General features: G+C 41.0%; 1 protein-coding gene across 4 annotated transcripts in view; it reads left to right on the forward strand.

Annotated features, from left to right (window-relative positions):
• The first annotated feature begins 1,099 nt into the window (after positions 1-1,099).
• Positions 1,100-27,299, forward strand: part of Slc35d4 (solute carrier family 35 member D4) — an 80,818-nt gene continuing 54,618 nt past the window's right edge. For all 4 annotated transcript variants that reach the window (XR_016538828.1, XR_016538829.1, XM_090353340.1 and 1 more), the window contains exons 1-5: positions 1,100-1,183; positions 6,332-6,378; positions 8,723-8,800; positions 19,154-19,235; positions 24,314-24,391. Coding sequence is in view for 2 of the 4 variants with exons in the window: in XM_090353340.1 (XP_090209466.1) it covers positions 1,112-1,183; positions 6,332-6,378; positions 8,723-8,800; positions 19,154-19,235; positions 24,314-24,391 (357 nt within the window). In the remaining 2 variants the exon portion in view is untranslated. The remainder of the gene's footprint in view (positions 1,184-6,331; positions 6,379-8,722; positions 8,801-19,153; positions 19,236-24,313; positions 24,392-27,299) is intronic.

Raw genomic sequence — 27,299 nt, forward strand, 5'->3', positions numbered from 1 at the left:
CTGAAGATCTCAAAGCCAGCCCAGGGATAACTATCTCCAATTAACCACCAGAAAACCGGAAGTGGCCCTGTGACTCGAGGGGTAGGTCAGTAGCCTTGAGCTGAAGAGCTCAGGGACTGCGCGCAGGCTCAGAGTTAAAGCCTCACAACCAACCAAAAAGAAAGAAAAACATCTCATTAAAAAAGAAATAATAAAAGGGGGGAAAACCAAGACGGGTGGGGGGTGTGGGGGGGGGAGGGAAATGGGTACCAAGATATGTGAAAGGGTATCAATGTATGTGAATTAATGCACCTTCTATCTGGCAAATATCATGTAACCCTTTTACTAATTACAATTAAAAAAAAAGAAATAATAATAAGGTGCGGGGCGCCAGTGGCTCACACCTGTAATTCTAACTGCTTAGCAAACTGTTATCTGAGGATCCCCTTTCAAGATCCCCTTTCAAAGGCAGCCGGGGAATGAAAGTTCATGAGACTCTTATCACCAATTAACCACCAGAAAACTGGAAGTGGCTGTGGTGTAAGGGGTAGGGCTGTAGCCTTGTGCTGAAGAGCTCACCGTCAGTGCCCAGACCCAGAGTTCAAGTCCCACTACTGACAAAAAAAATATCTTGTACGATTGTTGTTTTTAATGTACTATGTTATTTCGATTGCTTTAATTATTACCGTTGTAGTTAGAATTCATTTGTGTAAGGCAACATCTTACAAATCTGTTGATCCATAAATATAGAGAAGGCTACAACATGTAATAGTATTCATTACTAGAGTAGTGGTGGTTAAGAGCATAGCTGGGGAGTTTTCTTGTGGATTGGAGGATTGAAGACAGAAGACTAGTTTTTATTCCTCTTCCTTCAACAATAATGGAGGTTTGTGGATTATTTTCAAACTGATCTCTCTTTTATTAAGTCTCTCTCCCTAGCCCTCCCCTCACAAGGGAGGCCCAGCCCACCGCCAGGTTGTTGAGCCCTAGGTGGCGCGGCCCCTTTAAGGAGGCGGCGCCGGGGCGGTGCGCGCGCTGATTGGCAGAGCGGAGTCACGTGGCCGCGGGGCGGGTCTGGGGGGGTGGGCGGGGCTCCGAGTGGCGTGCGGGCGCCGCGTCTCCGAGTTGACAGATGGGCTTGAGGAGGACCCTGGTCGGCCTCACCTTTTGTACCTGCTACCTGGCTTTTTACCTCTTGAACAAGGTGAGGGGACGGCGCGGGCGTCCGCGTTGGCACGTGGGGTTCGAACCCGCCCCTCCCAGCTGTCCTCCCGCCTGTTTCCGGGTGGGCTTGGAATCCCCACCCTGGGCTAAAATCACTCTGAATGGCTTCTGAACACAGGGCCCGCTCCCTCCCTCCCCCACCTGCCCACTGGCCCTTCATTTGGGGCCGCGAGGACTTCTTTTAAGAAGAAAGTAATTACTCTATTCCCTTAGGGGGGGAAATAAGTTGGGGGAGAAATCTTACACATTCTACTTCTTCTAACCGCCCCCCCCCCGCCCTTGTCCTTGTCTCAGACCCCAAAGTTCCGGAAGCCTTTACATAGAAAAGATGAGACCATCATCTTTTACCCCATTGATGTCCATCCCCAAGCATTTCACCATAATCAACGAACTTCTGAAGTAAAAACATCAGGTTAGAAGTAATGTATGTTAGCTTGCCAGGTTGGCGGTCTGCTTGATGAGGAAGCAAAGATAGGAGGGGGCCTACTGGCTTTGGATTCCTGGGCCTGAACCGGACATTGTCTGCGGACCTGGATTCTAAGCTGGCCAGAGCCAAAGTGGTCTTGGGACCCAGGACCACCTTGCTCACTGTAGGGGCTCTCCTGCTCTTTCTCCACCCCATCCCCCACCTCCTGCCACTTGCTACCCTCCCCACCTCCTTAGTTGCTTTCGGTGTATTTCCAGGATCTCTCTTTTTCTCAGAAGATGTTTTAGTTGTGGAGACTGAATTTAAAGACACGTGTATGCTACTTGGTAGCGAACAAGCTATTGGTTTGCATCCTGACTTCTCTTACTTGGCCTTTGGGACCTTAATCTTTGCAAACCCAAGTTCCCTTGCACTTGCCAGGCAGATGCTTGAGCCACACCTTCTGTCCCTTTTCCATTGCTTATTTTCTAGATGGGATCTCACTTTGTGGTCAGCTGGCTTGCCTATGATTTTTCTACACGTACTCCCCCTGATCACTCGGGATGGTGACAGGTGCATACCCTTGCTCAATGCCATTTTTGCTGCCCTGTTATTGGGGAGTATGACACTGGGCCCAATGATTAATCAAGGAGTCTTGTGAGCTTTTTTTTTTTTTTTTTTGGCTAGTCCTGGGTACTGTCCCTGAGCTTATTTTGCTCAAGGCTAGAACTCTACCATTTGAGCCACAGAACCATTTCTACCTTTTTCTGTTTATATAGTACTGAGGAATCGAACTCAGGGCTTCATGATATAGGTGATCACCCTACAGCCTCACCATTGTGATCCATAAGGTAAATGACAGTTACTCTGGAAGAAAAAGAAAGGAAAAAAAGAAAAAAGGACAAATTCTCTCTTTCTGGCCTTTACTTGGAGATTGAATTGGGTCATGTGGCTTGAAAGGGGCCTGGACACTGTCCTTTAGTGCTTCAGCACAAGGCTACCACCCTTCCCTTGAGTCAAGCCCCACTTCCCATTTTCTAGAGGTTAATTGAAGAGTCTCAGGTTCTTTTATGTCTGGGCTGGCTTTGAACTTTAAACCTCAGATCTCAGCCTCCTGAGCAGCTAGGATTACAGGCATGAGTCACCTCGCCTGGCTCAGTCTGTTTTTAGTTTGTTTTTAGATCCAATTTCTTGCTTTTTGTTCAGCTGGCTTCAGAGATACATTCTCCTACTTCTGCCTCCCCAGTAGCTAGAATTACAGATTGTGTACCACTGGGACCAGCCTATTTTTTGAGAGAGTCTCAATAACTTTTCCCCTGGATAGCTCTTAACCTTGATCTTTTCATGTCTGCCTCCTGAGCAGTTGAGATTACAGATGTGCACCATATCCAACTTAAAATATTTTGCTTGCTATGTGATACAATAATTATTAGCTTTACTTCTCATGGCAACATCAAAGTTAAAAAATTTTGTTGTAGAACCTACCTTTCACTTTAACTGTACTTATCTGTCAAGCTAACCTGATGGATATATTTTCAATATTTTACTTTGAACTAAATGATCTTTTCTTTTCTATCTATAATCTTTAGAAAGGACAAGGATAGGCATCTTTTATGAATGTCTACAAGCCGTGGCATTGGTTTTAAAAAATAGCTAAAAAAACAATCCAGCAGACTAAAGCTGTTAGTGCAGAAATTAATAACCCTCCTAGATATACATTTGTATTTATGGCATTTACTAAAGCTCCACACATTTTATAATTGATATAAAAATGGATTTGCATTCCTTCCATGTATATAATGCCTCACAATGTTAGGTAAAATTAAATTATTGTGTCACTACCAATATATAATATAGTTATAGAAATTCTAGATTCCCAAAGATGCTCAGAATTTAGATGTGATTTTGGCAGGGCTGTGGCTCCTAGCTATAATCCCTGCTACTTGGAAGGTAGAGATAGAAGGGAAAACAAGTCATCTCAGAGATGAACAAAGAACAAGCAGGAGGTAGTCAGGCCAGATGGGAAGAGGAGAACAGTCACCTTGGCAGAACAGAGGGCGATCAGGAAGTTGACTTATGGTGGGTGGGGAGGAGGTGAGGTCAGGAGTGGGAGAGGGAAAGGGCTGGCTGAGCCCAGGTAAGTTTTGTAATAGGACTCTAGTAAGGAAGTTTGTGACTCCTACAAGCTTGAATCATTTATGACCGCTGTTGCATCTTCTCAAGCAGGACAGACCAGCTGCCTGCGGTCCTGTGGGTTACCTAGGCCAAGTGCTGTCATTCCTCCATTCAAGGTTTTGCTTCCCATGATTTCTGTTCCTCATTATTAGTTAGAGCCCCTAAGTATGGATCAGAAAATCCCAGAAATAGTTTGTAAGGTATAATTGACTTTTATTACAGCAAATTGCCATAATCATTGGTTTTATTATTACAGTTTATTGTTTTGGAGGCCTGGATTGGCTCAGTGAGTAAGATGTTCCTCTATCCTTAGCAAAGTCCCAATAGTCACCTAGGCTCAAGCAGACACCTGTTGTCATCTTACAGAGGTTGAACTTCAGCCTGAAGGCCAAGTCTACTTGTTTTTTTTTTATTATTGTTGTTCTTATTTTGTTTTGTTTTATTTTGGTAGTACTATGATTTAAACTCAGGCTTCATGCTTGCTAACCAAGCACACGGTCACTTCAGCCATGCCCCTAGCCCTTTTGGTTTTATTTTATTTTATTTTATTCATATAGGTTTTTATGCTTTTCTGCCCAGGAAAGCCTTAGATTGAGGTCATCTTGCTTCCTTCTCCTAAGCAGTCAGAATTAAAGGCATATACTATCATGTCTAGCTCCTTCTCTTTCCTGGAAGACTTTACTGAAAGGGGATATTTTTAGAACTGATTCTATATGTCATAGATGTATTTTTTTCACTCTCCATTATCAAGGTGAGGCGAAATGTTCAGCCTTTTGTTAATTTAATTTTTTTTTTGCGTTGCTGGGCATGGAACCCATCCTTGGCCTTACAAATGATAGGCAAGTGTTCTACACAGAGCCACACCCTTCCCTGAGCTTCAGTGATTTCTAGGTCTATAGTATCTGAGCTAAGGCTAAGCACACAAGAACTAAATAAATACTTGGTGTCGTAATGAAGATCTTTAAGGTTGTTATGAAACATGCCCAAACAGTCCTCCCTTAGCTGTTATAGGATAGAAATATTGAGGAAGAGGGAAAGCAAGGAGGATCATTTGAGTAAATAGACTTCAGGGAAGAGTCATGAATGTAGAACAGTACTGACTGCCAGAGTTGTGACATTTAGTTGCTCATCAAGGGGACATTAGTCTACACTAATCTCATTCGTTTTTTTTTTTTAGATCATGTGAAGATCAGTAGCACTTTTTCCTACAGTCATTTAATGGTTTTAGAATTTAAAACCATCTTGAGAAAAAAAAAAAAAAACATCTTGAGCTAGCCATGGTGGCTCATGCATGTAATCCCAGCTACTCTGGAGGTAGACATCTGAAGGATAATAGTTAGAGGTCAGCTTGGGGAAAAGGTTAAGCAAGACTTCCGCATCTCAACCAACATGATAGTGCATGTGCCTGAAATTCTAGCTAGGCAGAAGACATAGATAGACAGGAGGACCAAAGTCTGAGGTCAACACCTGGACAAAAATGCAAGATCCAAACTGAAAAATAGGTCTGGGAGGTGGGTATCTGGCTCAAGTGATAGAGTGCTTTCTTAGTAGAACAGGCCCTATTTTCAAATTCTAGTATCACAAACATTTATATTTTGATATATTCATCATAGAAAAAAACAGAAAAATACAACCAGAGAGTTCAAATATGATTCCTTCATTCATAATGTGCAATAATTTGATTAAAATACTTAATAGAAATAGAAATATAAATTGATCTCTTTTTTATTCTAGTTCTGGGCTCGAGCTCAGGGCCTGAGCACTGTCCTTGGATTTTCTCAAGGCCAGAGCTCTATCACTGAGCCTCAGCACCACTTCTGGCTTTTTTTCTATGTATGTGGTACCGAGGAATCAAACCTGGGTCTTTGTGCATGCTAGGCAAGCACTCTACCACTAGGCTAAACTCCCGGTCCTATAAATTGATCTTAACTGAGTTAGGATATTTTTTTGCCTGTCCTGGGGCTTGAACTCAGGGCCTGAGCACTGTCCTTGAGCTTTCCCAAGGCTAACACTCTACCACTTGAGCCACAGCACCAGTTCTGGCTTTTCTGTATATGTGGTACTGAGGAATCGAACCCAGGGCTTCGTGCATGCGAGGACAGCACTCTACCACTAGGCCCCTGAGTTAATTTTTTTTTAAATCTGTACTTGCCAGGTACTAGTGACTCATGTCTTTAATCCTAGCTATTCAGGAGGCTAAGATCGGAGGATTCTGATTCAAAGCCAGCCTGGGCAAGAAGAATTATCTCCAATAAAATCTCAGGGAAATCCAGAAATGATGATGTGGCTCAAGTGAAAGAATACTAGCTTTGAGCAAAAGGCACTCGGGGACAGAGCCCTGAGTTCATTCTTCAGGACTGGGGACAAAAAAAAATCCATTCTCTTTAGTATAACTTAGAATAGTATGTCTTATACTTGACTTTGGGGGAAATAAAGGCCTTATTGAAACTTTGAAGTCCTTGAATTTCCTCTGTAGGAATTTCACTTATTGTGTGTTCTGTCATTCTTTTTATTTGAAATGTCTTTAACCTGACGTTTGTTTTTCAGTATGTCCTTTCTGTCCTGAAATTTACCTACCCTACCTTATTCCAAGGGTAAGTATCTTGTGTGCCTTTGATTAATATTAGCAGGAAATGCCCAGTCAGTATAAAAAATTCCCTTGAAATAGATTTTATGATTATATGAGTTTATCATCAAATAGTAAAACTACATATGTGTTTATGTTGATGGGTGTTTAAATCGTGTCTCATTTTAGGAGCATAGAAACAACAATATTATTAGTTATTTTTGTATTCAGATCTACCTAAATTCCAACTGGTTCTTGGGGATAGATATACTCAAGAAATTTGCTAAGAGAACATGAACTTTGTTAGTATTCGCTCCACATATTAATCATTCATTTCCAAAGACATTTTTCTGGTTCACCTTACTACCAAGCCTCTGTGTGAGGACTTCTGTAATAGTGTAGTTAGTTAGGCCATGACTTTTCTCTTGCTGATTTGATAAGCAAGCCATGGTACTTTTTTTAAAAAAGAATTTTCATAGTCAGTTTTCATATACTCATTATTCTCTCTTATCTGTTTCAGTAAGTTGCCTATATATGGGTGTGTGTGTGTGTGTGTGTGTGTTTCCTGGTACCAGAGTTTGAACTCAAGGCTTTGGGCTAGCTTGGCTTGCCTATTGGGCTAGCACTCTTCAGCTTAGTTACACCTCCAGTGTTTTAATGGCTCTCAGACTTTGCTGCCTTGGCTTCAAACTATGATTCCTAGGGAGCTAGGATTATAGATGTGAGCCATCCTCCATGGCTAATGTGAAGCATTCTTTATGTTTTAAGGATGACATTACTAGTCTATTATAGATTGTTATGTAATCTTTCCTGGCTTTTAAATTAATTTATAGTTATTTTGATTATTTAAGTGTGTTTTATTTTAGTGGAAATATACATATTTAAGGTAGGCACTGGTAACTCACACCTGTAATCCTAGTTGCTCAGAAGGCTGACGATCACCAGTTCAAAGCCAGCCTGAGCAGAAAAAGCTGTGAGACTCATCTCCAGTTAAATACCAGAAAACCCCAAGAGGAGCTATGGTTCAAAGTATTCTAATTTTGAGCAAAGAGCTCTAATTTTGAGCAGAAAAGTTTAGGGTCAGCATTTAGGCCCTGAGTTCAAGTCCCACAATTGACCAAAAAAAGATAAGATAATATATTATATGTAGTCTTTATTTTTGCCCTTGTGTTATTAATATACACACATATATATATATAAACTTCTAAGGTCTCTTGTTGGGTATTTGATCATTTTTAGGAAACTGGGCTTGTCTTACATTGTTCTACCATTTAAATAGGTAGTAGAGACTGGGAGTTTGGCCTAGTGGTAGAGTGCTTGCCACACATACATAAAGACCCAGCTTCAATTCCTTGGTACCACATACATAGAAAAAAAAGCTTGAAGGGGTGCTGTGGCTCAAGTGGTAGAGCTCTATCCTTGAGAAAGTCCAAAGACAGTGCTCAGGCCCTGAGCTCAAGCCCCAGGACTGGCAAAAAACAACAACAACAAAAAATACATAGTAGAGAAAAATCATCGCTCAGTATTGTCCTTTATTAAACATGTTCTTTATATTACTACCAGTGTGTTGTTTCAGGTGAATTTCAGAATACTTTTTTAAAATTAAGTTCCTTTCAAGCATTGCATGGTGAAAAGATTTGTTTAGTTATCTAACTTACTGTGGTGCTTGAGGATAGAACCCTGGGCCTTCTCTATGCTAGGCAAGTGCTCTACCACTGACGTACATCCCAGCCTCCATACAAGTTTTTTCTTTGCTATATCTTCTATGATTGTGCATATTTTAGTTGACAGAGATGGGCTGCTGATTTCTCTAAGTGACTAGGAGGTATTTTTAGTCACGATTGTCTTTTCTAATCATTCCAGATGGAAGGACTTAGGGAATGTATGAGGGGAAGAATGCTATTTTCACCTAGATTGCCTTTCCCCTTGTTCATGATTAGGTGGCTGGAATTATGCTTCTTTCTTGTTACTGGAGACTCCCCACTGCTTGGATACCTGGGATGGCTGACTGAGTACAGTTGGAGGATGACTAGAATAGAGAGGAGAAGGCCAAAGTAATGTTAAGGCATGTGGGATTTCAGAGTGAATGAGAGCAGGGATTTGAGAGTCATTCAGATAGAGGTTGGGGCCATGGGTGAGATTGTTCAAGAAAAGTCTAGAATAAAGAGAAGAATCTGAATATCAGCACTTATCACATAGTTGGCCCCAAAGCCATAGTAGTGGTGGAGAGGAAAGTTCTGAGAAATGGGTGGATTAGTGGGAGAGTGAGAAGAAGGAGTTGAATATGTCTATTTGTAGTAGGTCTGGTGTGGCTGGGTTTTGATAGGACCTGTAGCATTGTATTAATTCACTTTGCCCTATGTCTTTTTTAGGTGGCAGACATTTGTTGGTGCACTTTTGCTTCACGTGTCATGGAAACTGGGCTGGGTGGAAATCAACTGCAGTTCAAGGTATAAAAGCCTCATATGCTTCATTCATGATTCACATACTGCTTACATTTAATACTATTCATCTCACAAAATTGCACTGGAAAACATAGATATGTTATGTGAGTTGTTTGGTTGCTTAGTTACCTTTATCCTTTGCAATCAAATGATATATTTTTTGTATATGTGTGCCAGTCTTGGGGCTTGAACTCAGGACCTGGGTGCTATTCTTGAGTTTTTGTGCTCAAGGCTAGCACAAGAACTTGAGGTCTTCTTCTGGTGGTTAACTGGAGAAGTGTCTCATGGACTTTACTGCCAAAGCCAACTGATCCTCAGATCTCAGCCTCCTGAGTAGCTAGGATTACAGGTGTGAGCCACCGTGCCTGGCTCCCCAAATAATTTTTAACCTATTTTCCACTGTTGATCCTTTCTAATTAGTGAACATTTGAGAGCACAAAATTTTCAAGTATAAGTTTCACATTTAAAAACTCTGTTATAGACCCAGGAGTTTGGCCTAGTGGTAGAGTGCTTGCCTTGCTCTTGCTGGGTTGGATTCCTTGGTACCCCATACATAGTAAAATCTGCAAGTGGTACTGTGGTTCAAGTGGTAGAGTGATAGCCTTGAGAAAGCCCAAGGACAGTGCTCAGACCCTGAGTTTAAGCACCAGGACAGGCAAAAAAATTTTAAAAACAAAAATAAAAAATAAAATCAATCCTATTCTACAATGCTTAGTGACCATAGATTTCTAAGGTGAAAAGAACCCTCCACCTTTTCCTTTTGAGAACTTCTGCTGGAGAGCCATAACAAACATCTTTGATAATCTTCCAACCAACAGCACTGTTCACTGTGAAATGAGCAGCTAACCATCAGTTACATACAGATCCTGCTTATTTTAAATGAGTGATTGCTTTTAAGTGAGATGGCTTATTTCATATTTACCGTCAATAACTTTGATGGTAAATATAAGTAGGCATGGTGGTTTACGCCTGTAATCCCAGCTACTCAGGAGACGGAGGCAGGAGAATTACAGTTCTAAGTCAGCTTAGGTGAAAATGGAAGACCCTATCTAAAATCAAACTAAAGCAAAACAAGGGCTGAATACATAGCTTAAATAATATAGTGCTTGGCAAGTGAGCATGTGGCCCTGAGTTTAAACTCCAGTATTGCCAAAGGAGGGAAAAAGAGAATTTCCTCAATATGTCTTACTATGTTAATATGTTATTTAGAGTGATGGTTATAGTTTTACAAAGAGCTTTGTTCACAGATCAGAATTACTTAAACTAGTGTGTTTTTGGTAGTTTTTCTTGCCTTGTCATTAGATGAATGCTTTAAGTATTTATTGGAGATTATTTGGGGGTGATACTGAAAGTAGCTTTCAGAAATCCCTCTGGAAACTTACTGTGGGCCACTGAATGGACATAATGCTGGATACAATAGGCTGGATGTTGGCATGGTGCTTATAGCAAGTTAAGAGAGACAAAGCTGAGGAGAGAGGAAGTGAAGGGATGGAGTGTTGACCTTCAAGGTGTAGTAGAGCCTACAGCTCATGCCTATAGCACTGGGTGCCCAGGAGGGGATGGAACTGCTTTAATCTGCACACAGCACTGCTCATGCAACTGTGCTCTGTCTCCATGAAGCCCCTTTCTGGTCCCTTCCCAAGGCCATGTGAAGAGTATGAAGTAAAAAACTTCTAGAGTGAAGCTCACATTCATTATGCCTTGTACTTAGCTTGGATATTCAATCACCTAGCAACTGTTTGCTGCTAAGATTTCTTTCTCCTATTAGATAATAGATATGTATTATTTATTATTCAGGGATTTTCAAGACTATTTAAAAAACTTTTCATTTCTTTGAGTATTTCAACTCAGGGCTTTATGTTTGCTTAGATAGGTGCTCTACCACTTGCACCAGTCCACCAGCCTTTTCTGTGTTGTTTTATTTTGAAAATAGGTGGCCTTTTACTTTGGCTAGTTAGACTGAGTTCTCCTATTGGTGCTTCCCCTAGTCAGTGGGATGACAGGCATGTGTCACTGTGCTTAGCCATTGGTTAAGATGGAATCCATAAGCATTTGGGTTTTGCCTTGTTTTGTTTTCTGGGCTGGCCTTGAACTTACATTTTCCTGTCTCTGCCTACCAAGTTGTTTGCAAGGCCTACTAACTTAGAAGACGTGCCTTTCAAACATGGCAGTGCTGGGTCCTCAGAAGTGGCTTCTTTCTTTCTTATTGTCATCTGTCAGGGATCCTAGGAGTTTTACAGCAGGTGCTGAAATCTCCATTTCAGCATGGATTGGAGTAACATGTTGATGATCTTGGACCAGGGAGTAAAGCATGTTTAGAGAGGTGGGAGGAGCCAATTAGGAGTGTTTTCATAAAATAGAATTGTATGGAAGCCATATAACATAGTCCTTTGTGTCTACCAGAAGCATTATTTGTGTTTGAAGCCTTGGGTCCAGCGGCTCTAAGTACCAGAGGTTGGAACCTAAGCTGCTCTTTTTTAAACCAGGCCAGCTAAGAAGCATGCGAGTAAATACTTAAGGTGTTGGGGTCTGTACAGCTTCTCTGTGCTCTGCCATTGCAGTGAGAGATCATCCATGGCCGATTCCTGAATGTTGCACCCATAGAGTACCACTTTTGGAAATTAGGAGCTTGGTATTTAGAGCTCCAGTTTGCTGACTCCTAGGATCATCACAAGGCCCTTGGTGTCAAGTAGTGTCTGAGCTGGACCTTGTCAAGGGAATGGCTGTGATCTTGAGTTGAAAGAAGAGAAAGAGTTCAGGAGAAAGGTCTAAGGAATGTAGAAGAGCAAAAACACCCCCCATTCAAATCTAGACTTGTCTTAGAATGAGGGAGTTAGTACATATGGAAGTTCCTTTAACTACAAAGCAGTCATTGACTTTGAGTGTGTGTGTTGAGGGGAGTAGTACTGGGGATTTAGCTTAGGACCTGAGTGCTCTCCTTTGGATATTTTTACTCACCATACCACTTGTAGCTTTTTTTTTTTCCTTTTCCTGCTTTATTGGAGATAGGAGTCTCTCAGAATTTTCTGCCTGGGTTGGCTTTGAACCAGGATCCTTAGATCTCAGTATCCTGAGTACCTAGGATTATAGGCATGAGCCACCAGCACCTGGCTAATTGTTGACTTTACAGTTAGAACAGTCAATGCCAGTAGTCAGCAGTCAAATGTGAGCCTTGGTATCTTTTGAATTATATTTGAAAAGTGTTCTCCATCCACTAGATGTCAGTAGAACACAGTTTTCAAAAAAATTCAGGGCACAATGCCCTTATGGCGCCCAGGAACAGAAAACTAGAGAGTGTTTTCAGTGAGCAGATGTTCTCTCAATAATGCATGCTCTATTTGAAAAACAAGTTATTTAATTTAATTAGCCATCATCTTAATAACAACAGCTTTGTGATTTGTGCCAGTAGACTTTTGTTAGCTTCTTGTAAAATGTTTTATTCATCAGGGTCTTAGTGGGGAGAGAATGTGCATACTAGTGATAAACCAGTCTGTGACTGGAAAAGGACACAGTATTTGTACTTATAAATCAATGAAGAAAAGTGACATGTTACCATAGTTTTCAAACCTGACCCCTTGATATGTCCTTCAACATGATCAGATCTATAATTCATCCAACTCAGAGTTGATGTTAGACCCCCCCATCACACTTACACACATGTGTGCATGAGACATGCACACACTAACTTGGTGGCTCCCCAGGCCTGAGTTCCCACCAAGGTCACTGTAGGGTTTAATTCCTTCTTCTATCTTTTGTGATCAAACAAAGAAGTTAGCATAAGAAGCCCAAATGGCACTAGCTGATGACTTAGAAGAGAAAGAAAGGGCCTAATGTGTTCCTAATGTTCAGGCCTTTGGCAGTCTTAGAATCAGACAGTGTTGATTCCATAAAGGGCAGAAGAGGATAATTTCTCTAGAAGGTGATTTTGTGTGTGTGTGTGTGTGTGTGTGTGTGTGTGTGTGTGTGTGTGTGTGCGTGCGTGCACATGCGCAGTACTGGGGCTTGAACTCAGTTTCTGGGTATGCTGTCCATTAGCTTTCTTGGTCAAGGACAGAGCTTTACCACTTGAGCTACAGCTCTACTTCTGATTTTCTCATGGTTAATTGGAGATGAGTCTCACAGACTTTCCTGCCCAGCCCAGTTTTAAATGGAGATTCTCAGATCTCAGCCTCCTGAATAGTTAGGACCACAGACAACCAACTCTGGAAGATGATTTTGTATTTATCTCTGAACAATATTTCCACTGCAGGGGATTTATTCTGAATACCATGAAAACATCACAAATATAAGAAGAGAATGTATTGAAGGATAATCAGATAATATGAGAATGGTAAACTGTAGGATTAATTTAAATATCTAGCAATAACTAATTCACTTATTAGTTATTATGAATTTATTTTTTTTTTGGTGAGTCTTGGGGCTTGAACTCTGGGCCTATCATGTTGTCCCTGAACTCCTTTAACTCAAGTCTAGCACTCTACCACTTGAGCCACAGTACCATTTCTGGCTGTTTCTGTGATTAAATGGACATAAGAGTCTCATAGACTTTCCTTCCCAGGCAGGCATTGAACTACAATCCTTATATCTCAGCCTCTCAGTAGCTTGGGTAACAGGCTTGAGACACCAGTGCCCAGCTATGAAATTGATGATCAATTTGAGCATGACTCTTTTGGGGATGGAAACATGTGACATTAAGCAGGTTAGAAGACAGTATGTAGCACAGGATCCACTATTGCTGAACTGTGCACACACGTGCAGGTGAATGCTGTTTGGAAGGAATATAGCAAGGCATTAGCAATAAATAGTATCTGTGTGTAGTAGGACAATAATTACAGTGTTTTCTTGATTACTGTAGTTTCCAAATTTTCTATAAGTAGATTATATTTTTTAATAAAGAAAACAAGATTACAGAAAACAAAATATTTCTATCCCACAATTCTAAGTTCATATATATTGAAGAAAAATGCTATGTTTGCCTTTTAAGTGAAGTTAGTTTTTGTTGTTTCAATTACAGATTGCAACATGACTGTTTGTTTGTTGAATTTTAAATAATTACAATTCCCCACTAGGGCCACTTTCAAAAGAGAAATGTGTGTGGGTTTTTGCCATCAACTCTGTTCTTACCTTTATTACTATTTTCTTTTTTTTACTTTTCGGTACCAGTACTGGGACTTGACCACAGGACCTGGGCACTGTCCCTTAGTTTTTTCACTCAAGACTGGCATTCTATCACTGAGCCACAGCTTTGCATCTGGTTGGTTTTGTTGTTGTTTTGTTTGTTTGTTTGTTTGTTTTGTGGTTAATTGGAATTAAAAGTTTCATGGATTCTTTTGCCTTGACTAGCTTTGAACTCTGAACCTCAGATCTCAACCTCTTGAGAAGTTAGGATTACAAATGTAAGCCACTGGCACTTGGCTCAACCCTGTCCTTTAAAAGCAATTAGCTGTTAGCACCAGCAATTCTGTTCAGAGCAGTCTCTGAAAGTCTTGAGACTAGCAGAGGAAGAAATTCCAGTGATGGTTAACCACCAAATTCTGTTGCTGTTGTATTAATCTAGAGAGAAAAATGACCTTTTTTTTCTTTTTATGATAGTCTTGCTGTGTAGCCCAGGCTGGCTTGGGACTTACCATTTTCTTGTCTCAACCTCCTAAGTGCTGGGATATAGGCATATACCATCATGAGTGAAAACCGATTTTTGAAATAATATAATACATTGTGATTTATTTGGCAAATGTAAGCACACAGTAGGTATTTTTTCTGGTTTCTAAGAACATGCAATGAATAAAAGACCAAAATGAACAAAAGACCAAAAAGACCAAAAGACTTGATCACCCCAAGCTGATATTCTAGTTGAAGGAGACAGACAGCAAAGAATGATGGGTCTGTCCCACAATGGTGTGTCTGATGTTAGGAAGTACAGGGAAGACTAAAGCTGTGTAGGGAGTGAATATGCATGTGTGTGTGTGCATGAGTAAGTGACACAAGGTTGCTAGGACTTCTGGGTTTGTCTATAAATCTACTCAAGCTACACTACCTTCCTTTAGTTTTCTCTTGCCTCCAGCCTGTCTGGGATGTTGTGTCCTGTGCACAGCTTTACCCTATCCCTTGTGCCCAGTTCAACTTTTTATTTAGTTTTGGTGGTACTAGGGTTTGAACTAAGGACCTTATGATTATGAAGCTGGACATTGTACCTTTGAATAATGGCTTCAGCCTTTTTTATTTTTTTTACAGGTTTTATTTAGGTAAGGGCCTCATTTCCTGCCTAGATATATGCCAGGAATGTGATCTGTCACTACCTTAAGGCTAGGATGACAGGTTCATTCTGGCATGTCCAGTTTTCCTCTGAAAGTGTAGCTAGCTGTGAGCCACTGCCTGGCCCCTATTTATGTCTAGCAGCAGCTGTGGTGATCTGTTGGTATGTGGAGGAGGAAGGCTGCCTCTCAATGATGTGTGCTCAGGAGGGCCTACAGTCAACCACTTCTCTCCTGGTTTCTAAGGTTGTTAATAAGTGTTCATACCCTCTGTTAGATGGGATTGCAGATACTCCCTGTCGTCTGAGCACGGTGTACTCCACCTGGGGTTGGCCCCCAGGGAGATGAGTGTGGTCAATACAAACCTTAGGTCCCTTTGGAACAAATGCTCACACAGCCACCCTGTCACATTTGCTGAAAGTCTGTTAAGTCAAACTGGTCTTGCATGTACTTTTCCCAGTCGAAGTTCTTTCTTTCTATCTTAAAATACAAGATGTTCTGGGGTTTGTTTTCTTTTCCCCATGGCCACAACTTCTGTAGTTCTCTGATGGCTCTTATAGTACAGAACTCTGCAGGAGCTTCCTTTGTTTATTTAAGAGGGACTTGAGTACAATGTCTGGAGCCTCACAGACCTTGCATTCCAAAGTTTAGGAGCCTGTGGCAGCTGGGCCAGCTGCTGTCTCACCCTTAAGCTTATCACTACTTCCTCACCAGTGCTCTGCCTCCAGCGCAGGCCCTAGACTACTTCTGGTGTACAACAGGCCTCTGTCCTGTCTCCTGTGATCTGCATGAGCTTAATGTCATGATCGATCTCGAAAGTGGGAATGCCTTTTCCTTGGGGAGCAGCAATCGGCTGCTGTTTCTTTCTCTGTGCACTTTGTAGGCACCCTTATATATTACATCAGGGCTATTGATAACAGAGACTAGTCCTCAGATAATTAGCTGTTTCATTGGTTTACCAAATCCCTGTTGTTTTGCAGCTTGTCTATTTATATGTCAGTGTCTCCCAGTCAAAGCAAGTGGGTAATGTGGGGCCCGTGTGGCCATATAAAGCCTTCAGAATCATTTGGTATATGACTGGATGGACAAGTACATGGCTCATTGGTTATCCACAGCTGACTGCCTGTATTCATAATCTTGTGTGGCCTTTAAATGGTGTTATAAATACTCAAATGGCTGTTGGCATTAAAAAAAAAAAAAGGTTTCTCACTCTGCTACAGTATGAGGCCTGTGCCAGCAAGGTACAAAAATGTAATTATAAGCTAGGCCTCTAGAGCCCTAGGGGCCTTAATTCAAATGCTACTTTTGCCATTTATCAGCTGATAATAAGACATTTACTGCATTTATTTTTTTACTTGTGAGGTAACAGTATAGGTATTCCTGAGTTACAGTGAGTTCTGTCCTGTGGAACCTATCATAAGCTGCATAGCCTACAGAAGATCAAATCTTGCCTTAACCCTGTGTGTGTGTGTGTGTGTGTGTGTGTGTGTGTGTGTGTGTAGTTACCAGATGTTGAGCTCAGAGTCTCAGAGCTATTGATCAGCTTTTTTACCTACAGCTGGTTCTCTACCACTTACACCATACTTTTAGGTTAACTTTTTTGCTGGCTAATTGGAGATAAGAGCTTCATGGACTTTTCTGCCTGAGCTGACTTTGAGTCTTGATCCTCAGATCTGAGTTGTTAGGATTACAGACATGAGCCAGTAGTGCCTGACAGGCCAAGACTATCTTAAATGTGCTCAAAATATATGTGCTAGCTTATAGTTAGGCAGAATCATCTAATCCAAAGCCTCTTTTATTACAAAGTGTGGAATATGTCATGTGATTTTTTAAATACTGTACTGAGAGTGAAAAGCACAATGGATTAAGTTATGGCTGTTTACCATCAAGATTAAAGTCTTTAGTTGAACTGTTGTGAAGTCACAGACCATCCACACTCAGGCCTCTTGTGCAGATTTTAAAAGATACCACATGAAAAGCATTTAGCAGTGTCCCTGGTTTGTTGCCAGCACTCACTAAATGTTCACTGTAAGGCTAATATTAAGTCCCAGAACTTTATAAGGTACTATAAACATCACTTGACCAACTTAATGCAATGACTAAGGTTTGAAGACCTCCTATTACATCCTAGAAACATTGAAATTCTAGGTCCATGTCTGATTTTGGATGGAGCACTGGATGCTGCCAATAAAACCAACAAATCCATGTCTTGAGAGTCACTATTCCAGGAGCACAATTCATTAAACTCCCGGAGATGATTGTCTTCTATCCTGATGGTATGGACTTACTTCTCTTTCTTTTCTATTCTGTTTTTTTTTTTTTCTTTTTACCAGGTTGTGGGGCTTGAATTCAAGGCCTGGTATTGTCTCTGAAATATTACACTCATGGCTATCACTCTACCACTTGAATCACAGCCCTCCTTTTGATGTTTTAGTGATTAATTTGGGATAAGAATGTCACAGACTTTTTTTTTTGCCCTGGTTTGGCTTTGAGCCATGATCCTTAGATCTCAGCCTCCCAAGTAGCTAGGATTACAGGCACCTTTTGGATTTACTTACTTGTATTCATTATTAGGGTAATTCTAGGATTGTCTACATAGCTCACTAATAGAAGAAGCCAGTTACCACAGTATGATAGGCTTTGGGTGAGACAGGGATTTTGCTTTTCTTGTAGAGAATATGATTCTAGAAAAAACAGCTCCTGATGTGAACACAATTGAATTAATGAAATACGTCCTTCAGAAGTCTGAAGAGTGCTGGAACAGAATTCCAGTAATGCCAGGTGAATGGTTAAACTTAGTTTGTGGTTATCCAGCTGAAGTTCTAGGATGTATTGTTTTTATTTTATTACCTTTAATTCTGTGGTTCTTTTTCTTGTGATTTCATGGTACTGTTTGATATAATGTAGTAAATAGGATATGTAAAGTATTCCTGGCCTGAGGGATCACTACTACACTGTTGTGGGAGTGCAAACTCGTTCAACCACTATGGAAAGCAGTGTGGCAGTGCCTCAAAAGGCTAAACATAGAACTCCCCTATGACCCAGCAATTCCACTACTTGGCATTTACCCAATAGTCCAGAAACAAGGACATACTAAATCCACTTGCACAACAATGTTCATTGCAGCACTATTCACCATAGCAAAGATATGGAACCAACTTAGATGTCCCTCAGTTGATGAGTGGATCAACAAGTTGTGGTATTTGTACACAATGGAATTCTATGCTGCTGTCAGAAAGAATGACATCGCCCCATTTGTTAGGAAATGGAAAGACTTAGAAAAAAATCATATTAAGTGAAGTAAGCCAGACTCAAAGGAACTTAGGCTCAATGGTTTCCCTCATTCGTCATAATCAGTAGAAACCTTGGGCTCTACTAGCAGAGATCTGCAATAGAGCAAAATCTGGATACATAAGGCCATATAATGTGAAGCTAATTGAAAGGACCTCCAGGATATTGAAACAAAAACCATATAATGAATGATTGTTGTCCTTAATGTACTATGTTGTCTCTCATCTCCTTTGCTGTCCCTTGGTTATCTCATATTGTTATAGTATCTCACTTTGTTATCTGATATATTGAATTTATTTGTATTTGGATATTTGAAATTTGATAGGGAAGGGGGGAAAACCAAGACGGGTGGGGGTGTGGGGGTGGAGGGAAATGGGTACCAAGACATGTGAAAGGGTATCAATGTATGTGAATTAATGCACCTTCTATCTGGCAAATATCATGTAACCCTTTTACTAATTACAATAAAAAAATAGAAAAAAAATAAAGTATTCCTGGCCTATGTAAAATTATCACACTTGAAGAAAATCAGATCTGTTCTTCCAACTTATTGCAAGGTTTCTACCATTTCCAGTTCTGGGGTCCCTTACGTTGGATAGTTGGCACAGTGTTGGGGAGTAGATTGTATGGCTTTGTCAGCCTCTCTTACTGTCTCAATGGGGAAAGATCACATCTCAGTGAATTCATCAGGGATATTTTGTTTTACTTAGCCAGTCTCTCTGGTTACATTAGATGCCTCAGAGGGGTCAACTCTTCCAGCAAGATCTTTTGAAACAGACAGTTGCAAAGGTATTATGACTTTTCCTTCTCTTTGCAGATCTGATGTTTCCACATGGCTTCTTGCTTCAGTGGTGTTTGTGGGTATCATCTATGCCGGGTCCAGAGCCTTGTCTAGATTGGTAAGTGTTAGAGGTTTGAGAAATAATCCCTTGTCTTCTCCCCATTTCTCTTTGTACCTGGGACCAATGGAGAGGGGGCAATTAGCTTTAATAAAGGAAAATGCATTAGAGAACAATTTTCCGGTCTGGGCCAGTTTAGGACAGTCCAAACAATTACATTATTAAGAATACTAAAAAACAACAACAACAACAAAGTAGTTATTTCCAGGCTCAGGTGCCTCCCACTTGTAATTCTAGCTGCTGAAGAGGTTGAGATACAGTTCAAAGCCATTTTGGTAGAAAAGTCCATGGCACAACACTTCCAGTAATTAGCAAAAAGCAGGACTGCTATGTGATTGAAGTAGTAGAATGTCAGCTAAGTAACGAAGCCTGTTGAGCACAAGGCTGAGTTAAAGCTCTGGTAATCCCAAAAAATAGAAAATCATTTCACTATCAAGCGAGAATCCATTAAAACTACCATTGGCAGAAGTTACTGAAAAAATTAAGAACAGCATTAATGTTTTTATTTTCCCTTCTTATACTATGATTGATAACTATTTTTGTCTCTTAAAAATGTACTATATTCTGACTTCTGGAAAAATGTGGAAATTGCAAAATAATTCAGTCTTCATACTGTTATGTTGGTCCCTATGGTCTCAGATACAAAAATAGTTAAAAAAAACACAACCAAATAAATAAATAAAATCTGCCTGAACTGATTAACAATGTTACTATTACAACAGCTCCAAGATTGCACAATAGAGGGCAAGAATGTAATTTTGAAATTAAATCATCATTTTTCTTTCATGATTCATAAGCTTGAGAAGATGGGATGATGTGTACTGGAAGAGGAGGAACTTCCTGGGTGGCTTAGGAATGGACCCATAGCTCATCTTGGTGCTTAGCCCCTTGAGGCTTGCACTGGCTTTTTGCTGGTCCATACTATCCCTTCTGGGTCCTCCAGGCTGATGAATATGCTGTCCTACTTTCCACCCTTCCACCAGCAGAGGGCGTTCCTTCTCTTGTGGCAGGGAGTATTAGGATTGTGGGAAAACAGTGTGTTGCTCAAAGTCTTGTTCTGCAGAGGCATGGGCACCAGAATTTTGAAGGCTCACTAAGTCTTGTATTATGCTTATATTAATATTTGTCATTTGTCCAGTTCTTTTCTAGAAGTTTCCTTTTTATGTGATTCTCAAAATCATTGGACAAGCCAGGGGGAAGGCAGATGACAGTCACTTGTCTAGTATTGAAACTGGGATTCGAACTCAGGGCCTCAGGCTCTTGCTTAGCTTTTTGTCTGCTTAGACTGGCTTTAAGCAGCATTCCTCAGCTCTCAGCCTTCTGAGGGGCTAGGATTACAGGTGTGAGGTCATGAGTGCCTTAGCTTTACTCTTTACCTTTGGCCTCTCTCCAGATTGGTCTCTTTAGGACTAATGCATGTGGATATTTGAGTGAGCCCAAAAGCTAGTAGTAGTATATTAGTTGTATTTGTAGAGCTGAGAAGAGAGGAATTATCTTTATTAGCGCATGATCTCAGAGATTGCAGTCCACCCTCCTTATTTCTGTTGCTTCTGGGCCCACAGTGAGCCAGAACATCAGAGCGGTGGGAGCGTGTGGAGGTGGGGGCTGTTCACTTCATGGTACACAGGAAGCAGAGATTTTAAGGCAGAAACTAGAGACCAGCGAGGACCTTCAGCAGCATTTTCCCAGCGACTTATTTCCTCCAGCGAGGCCCCACCTCTGGAAGTTTCCAGAACCTTCCTGAATAGCACTACTAGCTGGGGACCAAGCGCTCAACACACAGCCTTGTAAGAGATCATTTTGTGTTCAAATCATAACAGTCGTCATGTAAACCTTGAGATTCTTTTGGCTGCATGTGACAGAAAACTCACAAAGTAGTTTCAGTCAAAGGGAAATTTGGGATTTCATATAACTAAAAGACTTCAGTCATGATTTAATCCAAAAATTGCAATGACATAGTTTTTATTCTTTGTCTTCACCCTGTGTCATAGTCCAGTCATCCCATGACAGTGTAGTTAGCTTTGAGCTCATCTTTCAACTTTATCCTGAAGACTGTCTTCCTCTGCTCTTGCATGAGTCCCAGGCATTGCTTGGATTGGATTATTTTGGGGTCACTGACCTTACTGATTTCAAGGACCAGCAGTTGAGTGGGCTTGGCCTTCTTTAGTAGGCAAAAAGAAGATACTCAGTTTAAGCACTTTGAACAAAGGGAAACAACCTAAACCCCAGTGTACTGAGTTACACACAGAGAGGAGGACTTATCAGAGACACAGATTGATTTTTAGTAAAAGAATTCAACCCAGCATCTTTCCTTTGTTTTTGGAGTTGATTTTTATGTGGCTGCTTAGAAATTCCTTGGGCGGATAAACATGAGGCACTCCTACAGTTTGTGTTGGTTAAAAACTGGCATCCAAATGCTGGTGCCAAACTGTCAGTGAAACTTTAAGGAATGAGGGTCAGTGCTCAGTTGAAATCCGTGCATATATTGTTATGTAAAACACTTCATCCAGGCAGCTCAGCTCCACAATGTGACAAGGTCTGGAAGTTCTGTTCTCTAGATGTGCAGCTTCCTGAGAAGAAGCTGAGTGAACTCTGCAAAGGCTCTGTGGGAAGAGTTCTTGGTTGATTTTCCAATCTCACAGTCTCAGTTGAATGGCATGCAGAGTTGAGGGAAAGGAGATGATTCTTGTAGCTGTCCATTCAGCAAACATCTATTAGGGACCTACTATGTGTGGGAAGCTTAAAAACAAAGACCTGGCTCCTGACTTTGAGGAACTTAAAGTTAGGGGCAGTCAAAGACACCACATGAATAGCACATACCCTGAGGTATGTGCTGAGCATTTCCTGTTGTTAATCTTTAGCTTCTTATGGCAGTGCTACAGATTGAACTCAGCCTTACTCTTGCTAGGCTGGGGCTTTATCTATGAAGCCATGCCCTCAGCCCTATTTTACTTCAGTTATTTTTCAGATAAGATCTTGTACTTTCTGTTTCCCCAGGCTGGCTTTGGACAGTGATTCTTTGACCTACATTTCCTAAACATAATGAATCAACATGATCTATGTATTTGTTGAGATGAAGTCTTGCTAACTTTTTGACCTTGTTTGCTAGAATCAGCATGCTCCTAATTTTCATCTCCTGGGTTGCTGGGATTATGGGTGTGTGTCACCACATCTGGCCCCAAGATAAATCTTTTAAAATGATTTGTATTAGCTTACATTAACTGTACAAAGGGGAGCTTCAATGTGAGATTTCCACATGTGCATGTAGTGTATCATGATCAACCCCCTCTTTTCAATTAGCCCCTCTCCTTCTTTGAGTATATTAATCCTCACCCTGTGATCACCCCCTCACCTTATTACCTGCCTCCCACAGAGCCTGCCTTTCTTCCACTTCTTTTGTTTGTTTGTTCATTCTGGTTTTTGTTTTTTATTTTTTGTTTTTTGCCAGCACTGGTGTTTGAACTCATGGCCTTAAGCTTGCCTGGCTGGTACTCTGCCACTTAAACTATACTTTCAGCTGGTTATTTTGCATATGGACATCTTAGGCTGGCTTCTAGTCATGATCCTCCATATCTTAGCTCCTAATTAGCTATAATTACAGTCATGAGCCACCAGTGCTTAGCTCATTCATTCTTTAAAAATATGTATTGAGGGCCGGGAGTTTGGCCTAGTGGTAGAGTGCCTGCCTAGCATGCACGAAGACCCAGGTTCGATTCCTCAGTTCCACATACATAGAAAAAGCCAGAAGTGGTGCGGTGGCTCAGGGTAGAACATTAGCCTTGAGGAAAGTCCAAGGACAGTGCTCAGGCCCTGAACTCAAGCCCAGGACTGGCAAAAAAAAAAAAAAATGCATTGAGACCAGGAACATGGCCTAGTGGTAGAGTGCTTGCCCAGCATGCACAAAGCCCTGGGTTTGATTCCTCGGTACTGCATACACAGAAAAAGCCAGAAGTGGTGCACTGTCTCAGGTGGTAGGGCACTAGCCTTGAGAAAGCATAAGGACAGTGCCCAGGCCCTGAGTTCAAGCCCCAGGACTGGCCAAAAAATGTGTATTGGTTGAACGAAGAGTTTTCACCATGGTATTTCAGATGTACATGTATTACATCATAATCAGAACAAATCCTTTGTATTACTTTTTCTTTCCTTGCCTTTCCAGACCTCCTATTCATAAATAATTTTTGTGATTCCTTATGCCAGGTTCATACATAGCTGTCATATGTTTCCTTCCTTCCTTCCTTCCTTCCTTCCTTCCTTCCTTCCTTCCTTCCTTCCTTCCTTCCTTCCTTCCTTCTTTTCCTCCTTGTGCTAGTCCTGGGGCTTAACCTCAGAGCCTAGGTGCTATCCTTGACATTTTTTTGCTCAAGGCCAATGCTCTACAGTTTTTGGTAATTGATGATGAAAGTCTCATGAACTTTACTGCCCAGGCTGAATTTGAACTGTGATCTACAAATGTCAACCTTCTGAATAGCTAGGATTGTAGGTGTGAATCACTGGTACCTGGCAATCCTTTTTCTTTTTTTTCTCTAGAATCATCCTATTAAAGGCATAAATATTTTGGGTGCAAGAGTTTTAGATGGAATATAGTTAAGGAACACTTTAAAAATTAGGGTAAACTTCTATACTCAATAAAAAAGCACTATTCCATGTATAAGTTTTTATTTTTTCTGGAGAGATTAATGTATGTGAATGCCAGATGCTACAGATCGATCACTTGGTCTATCTATCTATCTATCCATCCATCCAACTATCCATGTATCTATTACTGGTTTGGGGGCTTGAACTCAGGGCCTGGGCTCTGTCCCTGACCTTCTTTGTGCTCAAGACGAGCACTCTGCCACTTCAGCCACAGCTCCATTTTGGCTTTTTTGGTAGTTTAGTGGAGATAAGAGTCTCAAGTACTTTCTTGCTCAGGCTGTCTTTGAACCGCAATCCACAGATCTGTTTCCTGAGTAGCTGGGATTACAGGCATGAGACACCAGTGCCTAGCTCCACATCTTTCTTTTTTAAGCAAAAATCAAGCTTCACATCTGTGAGATCATAGAAAATATTTTCATGCTTATTATTCTGTTTTCTCCCAGGCTGTTCCTGTGTTTCTTATTTTACATAATGTAGCCGAAGTTATCGTCTGTGGGTACCAGAAGTGTTTTCGGAAAGAGGTAAATATGCAAAATGCTAGTTTGGCTTGCCTTACTTTAAATTTTAAAGAAGTACTTTCTCCTTTAAAAAAATATTATTACTATTTTTTGTACTAGTCCTGGGGCTTGAACTCAGGGCCTGGGCAGTGTTCCTGAACTTCTGTGCTCAAAGCTAGCTGTCTACTACTTGAGCCACAGTTCTACTTCCAGCTTATTTGGTGAGTAATTGGAGAAGAGAGTCTCACAGACTTTCCTGCCTGAGAGGATTTTGAACCACATTTCTCCAATCTCAGCCTCCTGACTAGCTAGGATTATAGGATGAGCCATTAGTGCCTGCCTCACACCCTTTTCTTTTGATGGCCCAATGAATATCTTCTCCTGTTGCCAATTTCCAGTCAAGGTTGGCTGACAGTGGCCACTCAGTTCAGAGAAATCTGCCTTGACCAGTTGCCCAAGTACAATATGCCCTGCGCTAACCTAGACTCTTAGGACACAAAGATGAGCTGTGGGCCCAGCTCATGCTAGTCCTGCAAGAAAATGCATGCAGCATTTTCCACAGGATGTTAGTGGTTGGCCCACCCTGGGAAGAGTCCCTTTTCTTTCCAGTCCCAGCTCTACCTCATACCTCTAGAGCAAGCCCTTCACCTGTGGGCCTCCACCTGTGAAAGGCCACAAAAGCCAAGCAAAGTATATAATAGGCTGTGCATAGCTAAGTGCTTCCAGCCATTCTGGCACATAGGAGGTGCTCTGTGCCAGCTGTGGTTCTCAGTGTGATCAGTGATGATTTGGTATATTTTTCTTGACATTTGACCATTCGATTTTCTATGAAATTTTTTTCCACTCAGGACCTGGATGATGTTCCTTGGTTTTTTTCCCCTCAAGTCTAGTACTGTCACTTGAACCACAGCTCTGACTTCAGGCTTTTTTTTCCCCCTGGTCCTAGAGCTTGAATTCAGAGGTCTGGGCAGTGTTCCTAAGCTGCTGCTGCTGCTTAAAAATTTTTGCTCAAGGTTATCACTCTACCACTTGAGCTACAGCTCTACTTCTGAACTTTTTGGTGATTAATTGGAGATGAGTTTCGCAGACTTTGCTGCCCAGGCTGGCTTTGAACCATGTTTCTCAGATCTCATCCTCCTAAATAGGATTACAAGTATGGATTTCTTTCTTTCTTTCTAGAAAAAACAAAGCTTCAATAAAGAGACACTTACAATTAATGATGTGTTATATAGTTTTCCTCATTATACATAAAACGAGGTGAAATTTTATACAGCATCTTATTTGCCCTTTTTTTCTTTGTGCCTCTGATTGGCTTCTTCTGAGCTCCAGGGTTAGCCTCAAGAACAGGTGCTAAGCTAAGTAATCACTCTTTCTAATGAGGGTTCAGATTCTGGGCCCTTGTAGTGAATTTGTCCTTCAAGTGAGGCAAAAGTTTTCCAGCACTGGATAGATTCTTTGCTGTGTGGGTATGGAAAAGTTGAGACATCCCTTTCATCTCTACCCAATCTGTTCCTACTTCCATCAGACTGTTGACATTTTGGTTATATAAGAGCCAGAAACACATTTTGTTAAGTGTGGTCATTTACTAAAAAATGATGCAATAATTCAGCTAGGAGTCTGAACCATATGCTTTTGCCCTCACTAATTGTCCTGTGTATCTTAGGACCCAACTCTGCCACCAGGGGGCAGTACAGCCACAGCTGCCTTCCTTGACTCTAGATTAGAATTTGGTCAAAGATCACAGATGAAACGTCCTAAAGATGCAATCCAGAACTTTGCACACAAATAGAATGTGTTTATTAAGTCTCTGGTTATTTCATAACACATTCAAACTTAAGCTAGTCTTCATATGAAACCTTGTATGTTTCTGTGGTCAACTCTTCTAAGCAATATGTATGTACTTCACACATTATCTGAACTGATGGAGAGAATGATAGTGTGTTCTCAGCTAGGAAAATAGCCCTTCTTAAATGTCTACAAGGAACCTGCATTCTTATCTGTCCATTTCCTGTATCAAATACAAAAATATCCTTTCTTCCTCTGGTGCAAAGGATTAGTACCCTTAAACTGACAAAGTTAATAGAGGAAGAGTGCAAAATAGAATTTCTTCATTTCAAAAGGCATTTTAAAGGCCAAGTTTTATTTCTCCCATATACTATTCTTTCTCTGTTTTCTAGTGGTAGAGTAAAATGTTCCCTTTTTATGCCATGTGCTGGTGGCTCATCCCTATAAACCTAGCCACTAGGGAGCTGAGACCCGAGAATCCCTGTTTGAAATTAGTCCAGGCCGGAAAGCCTGTGATGCTCCTATCTCTAGTTAATCAGTAAAATCCTGGAAGTGGAGTTGTGATTCAAGTGATAGAGTGCCAACCTTGAGTGGAAAAGCTAAGGTTCAGCACCCAGGCCCTGAGTTCAATCCCCAGCACTAACACATCTACAAAAAAATAATGTCCCTTTTTCTTGTTTCTTAATCTTACATTATGGCAGGTAATTTATAACACTGCTCAGAATCAGAGCTGGATTAGTAAAAGGCATATTTAGAGACCTGTAGCTGGACACAGTGGTACATGCCTGTAATCCCTGCCTATGAGAGAGGCTGAGACAGGAGAATCATTTGTAATTAAAGACCAGTGCAGGTAACATAGCAAGACTCTTTCAAAAGTAAGTAAAGAAATAGGTGACTTATAAGGAGACAGATGTAGAGTAGAAGCTGAGCTAGAATATGATTTCTTTTTCTACACCACTTTGATTTCTCTCTGTTTTGAAGACTGGCCCTGACATAATTTTGTTTTTCACTGGTAAATATAATTCTAATGGTAAAAATGCTTTGCCTAAGTGACTCAACTCTCAACTGACTCATCCTTCATGTGGTCCAAGCAGAAAAAGGTTCAGTAAAGACACACAAAAAAAGGCAGCAAGCTCTGAAACCCCCT

Source organism: Megascapheus bottae, chromosome 19 (assembly GCF_031878675.1).
Source record: "Megascapheus bottae isolate mThoBot1 chromosome 19, mThoBot2.hap1, whole genome shotgun sequence".
Lineage (NCBI taxonomy): Eukaryota > Metazoa > Chordata > Mammalia > Rodentia > Geomyidae > Megascapheus > Megascapheus bottae.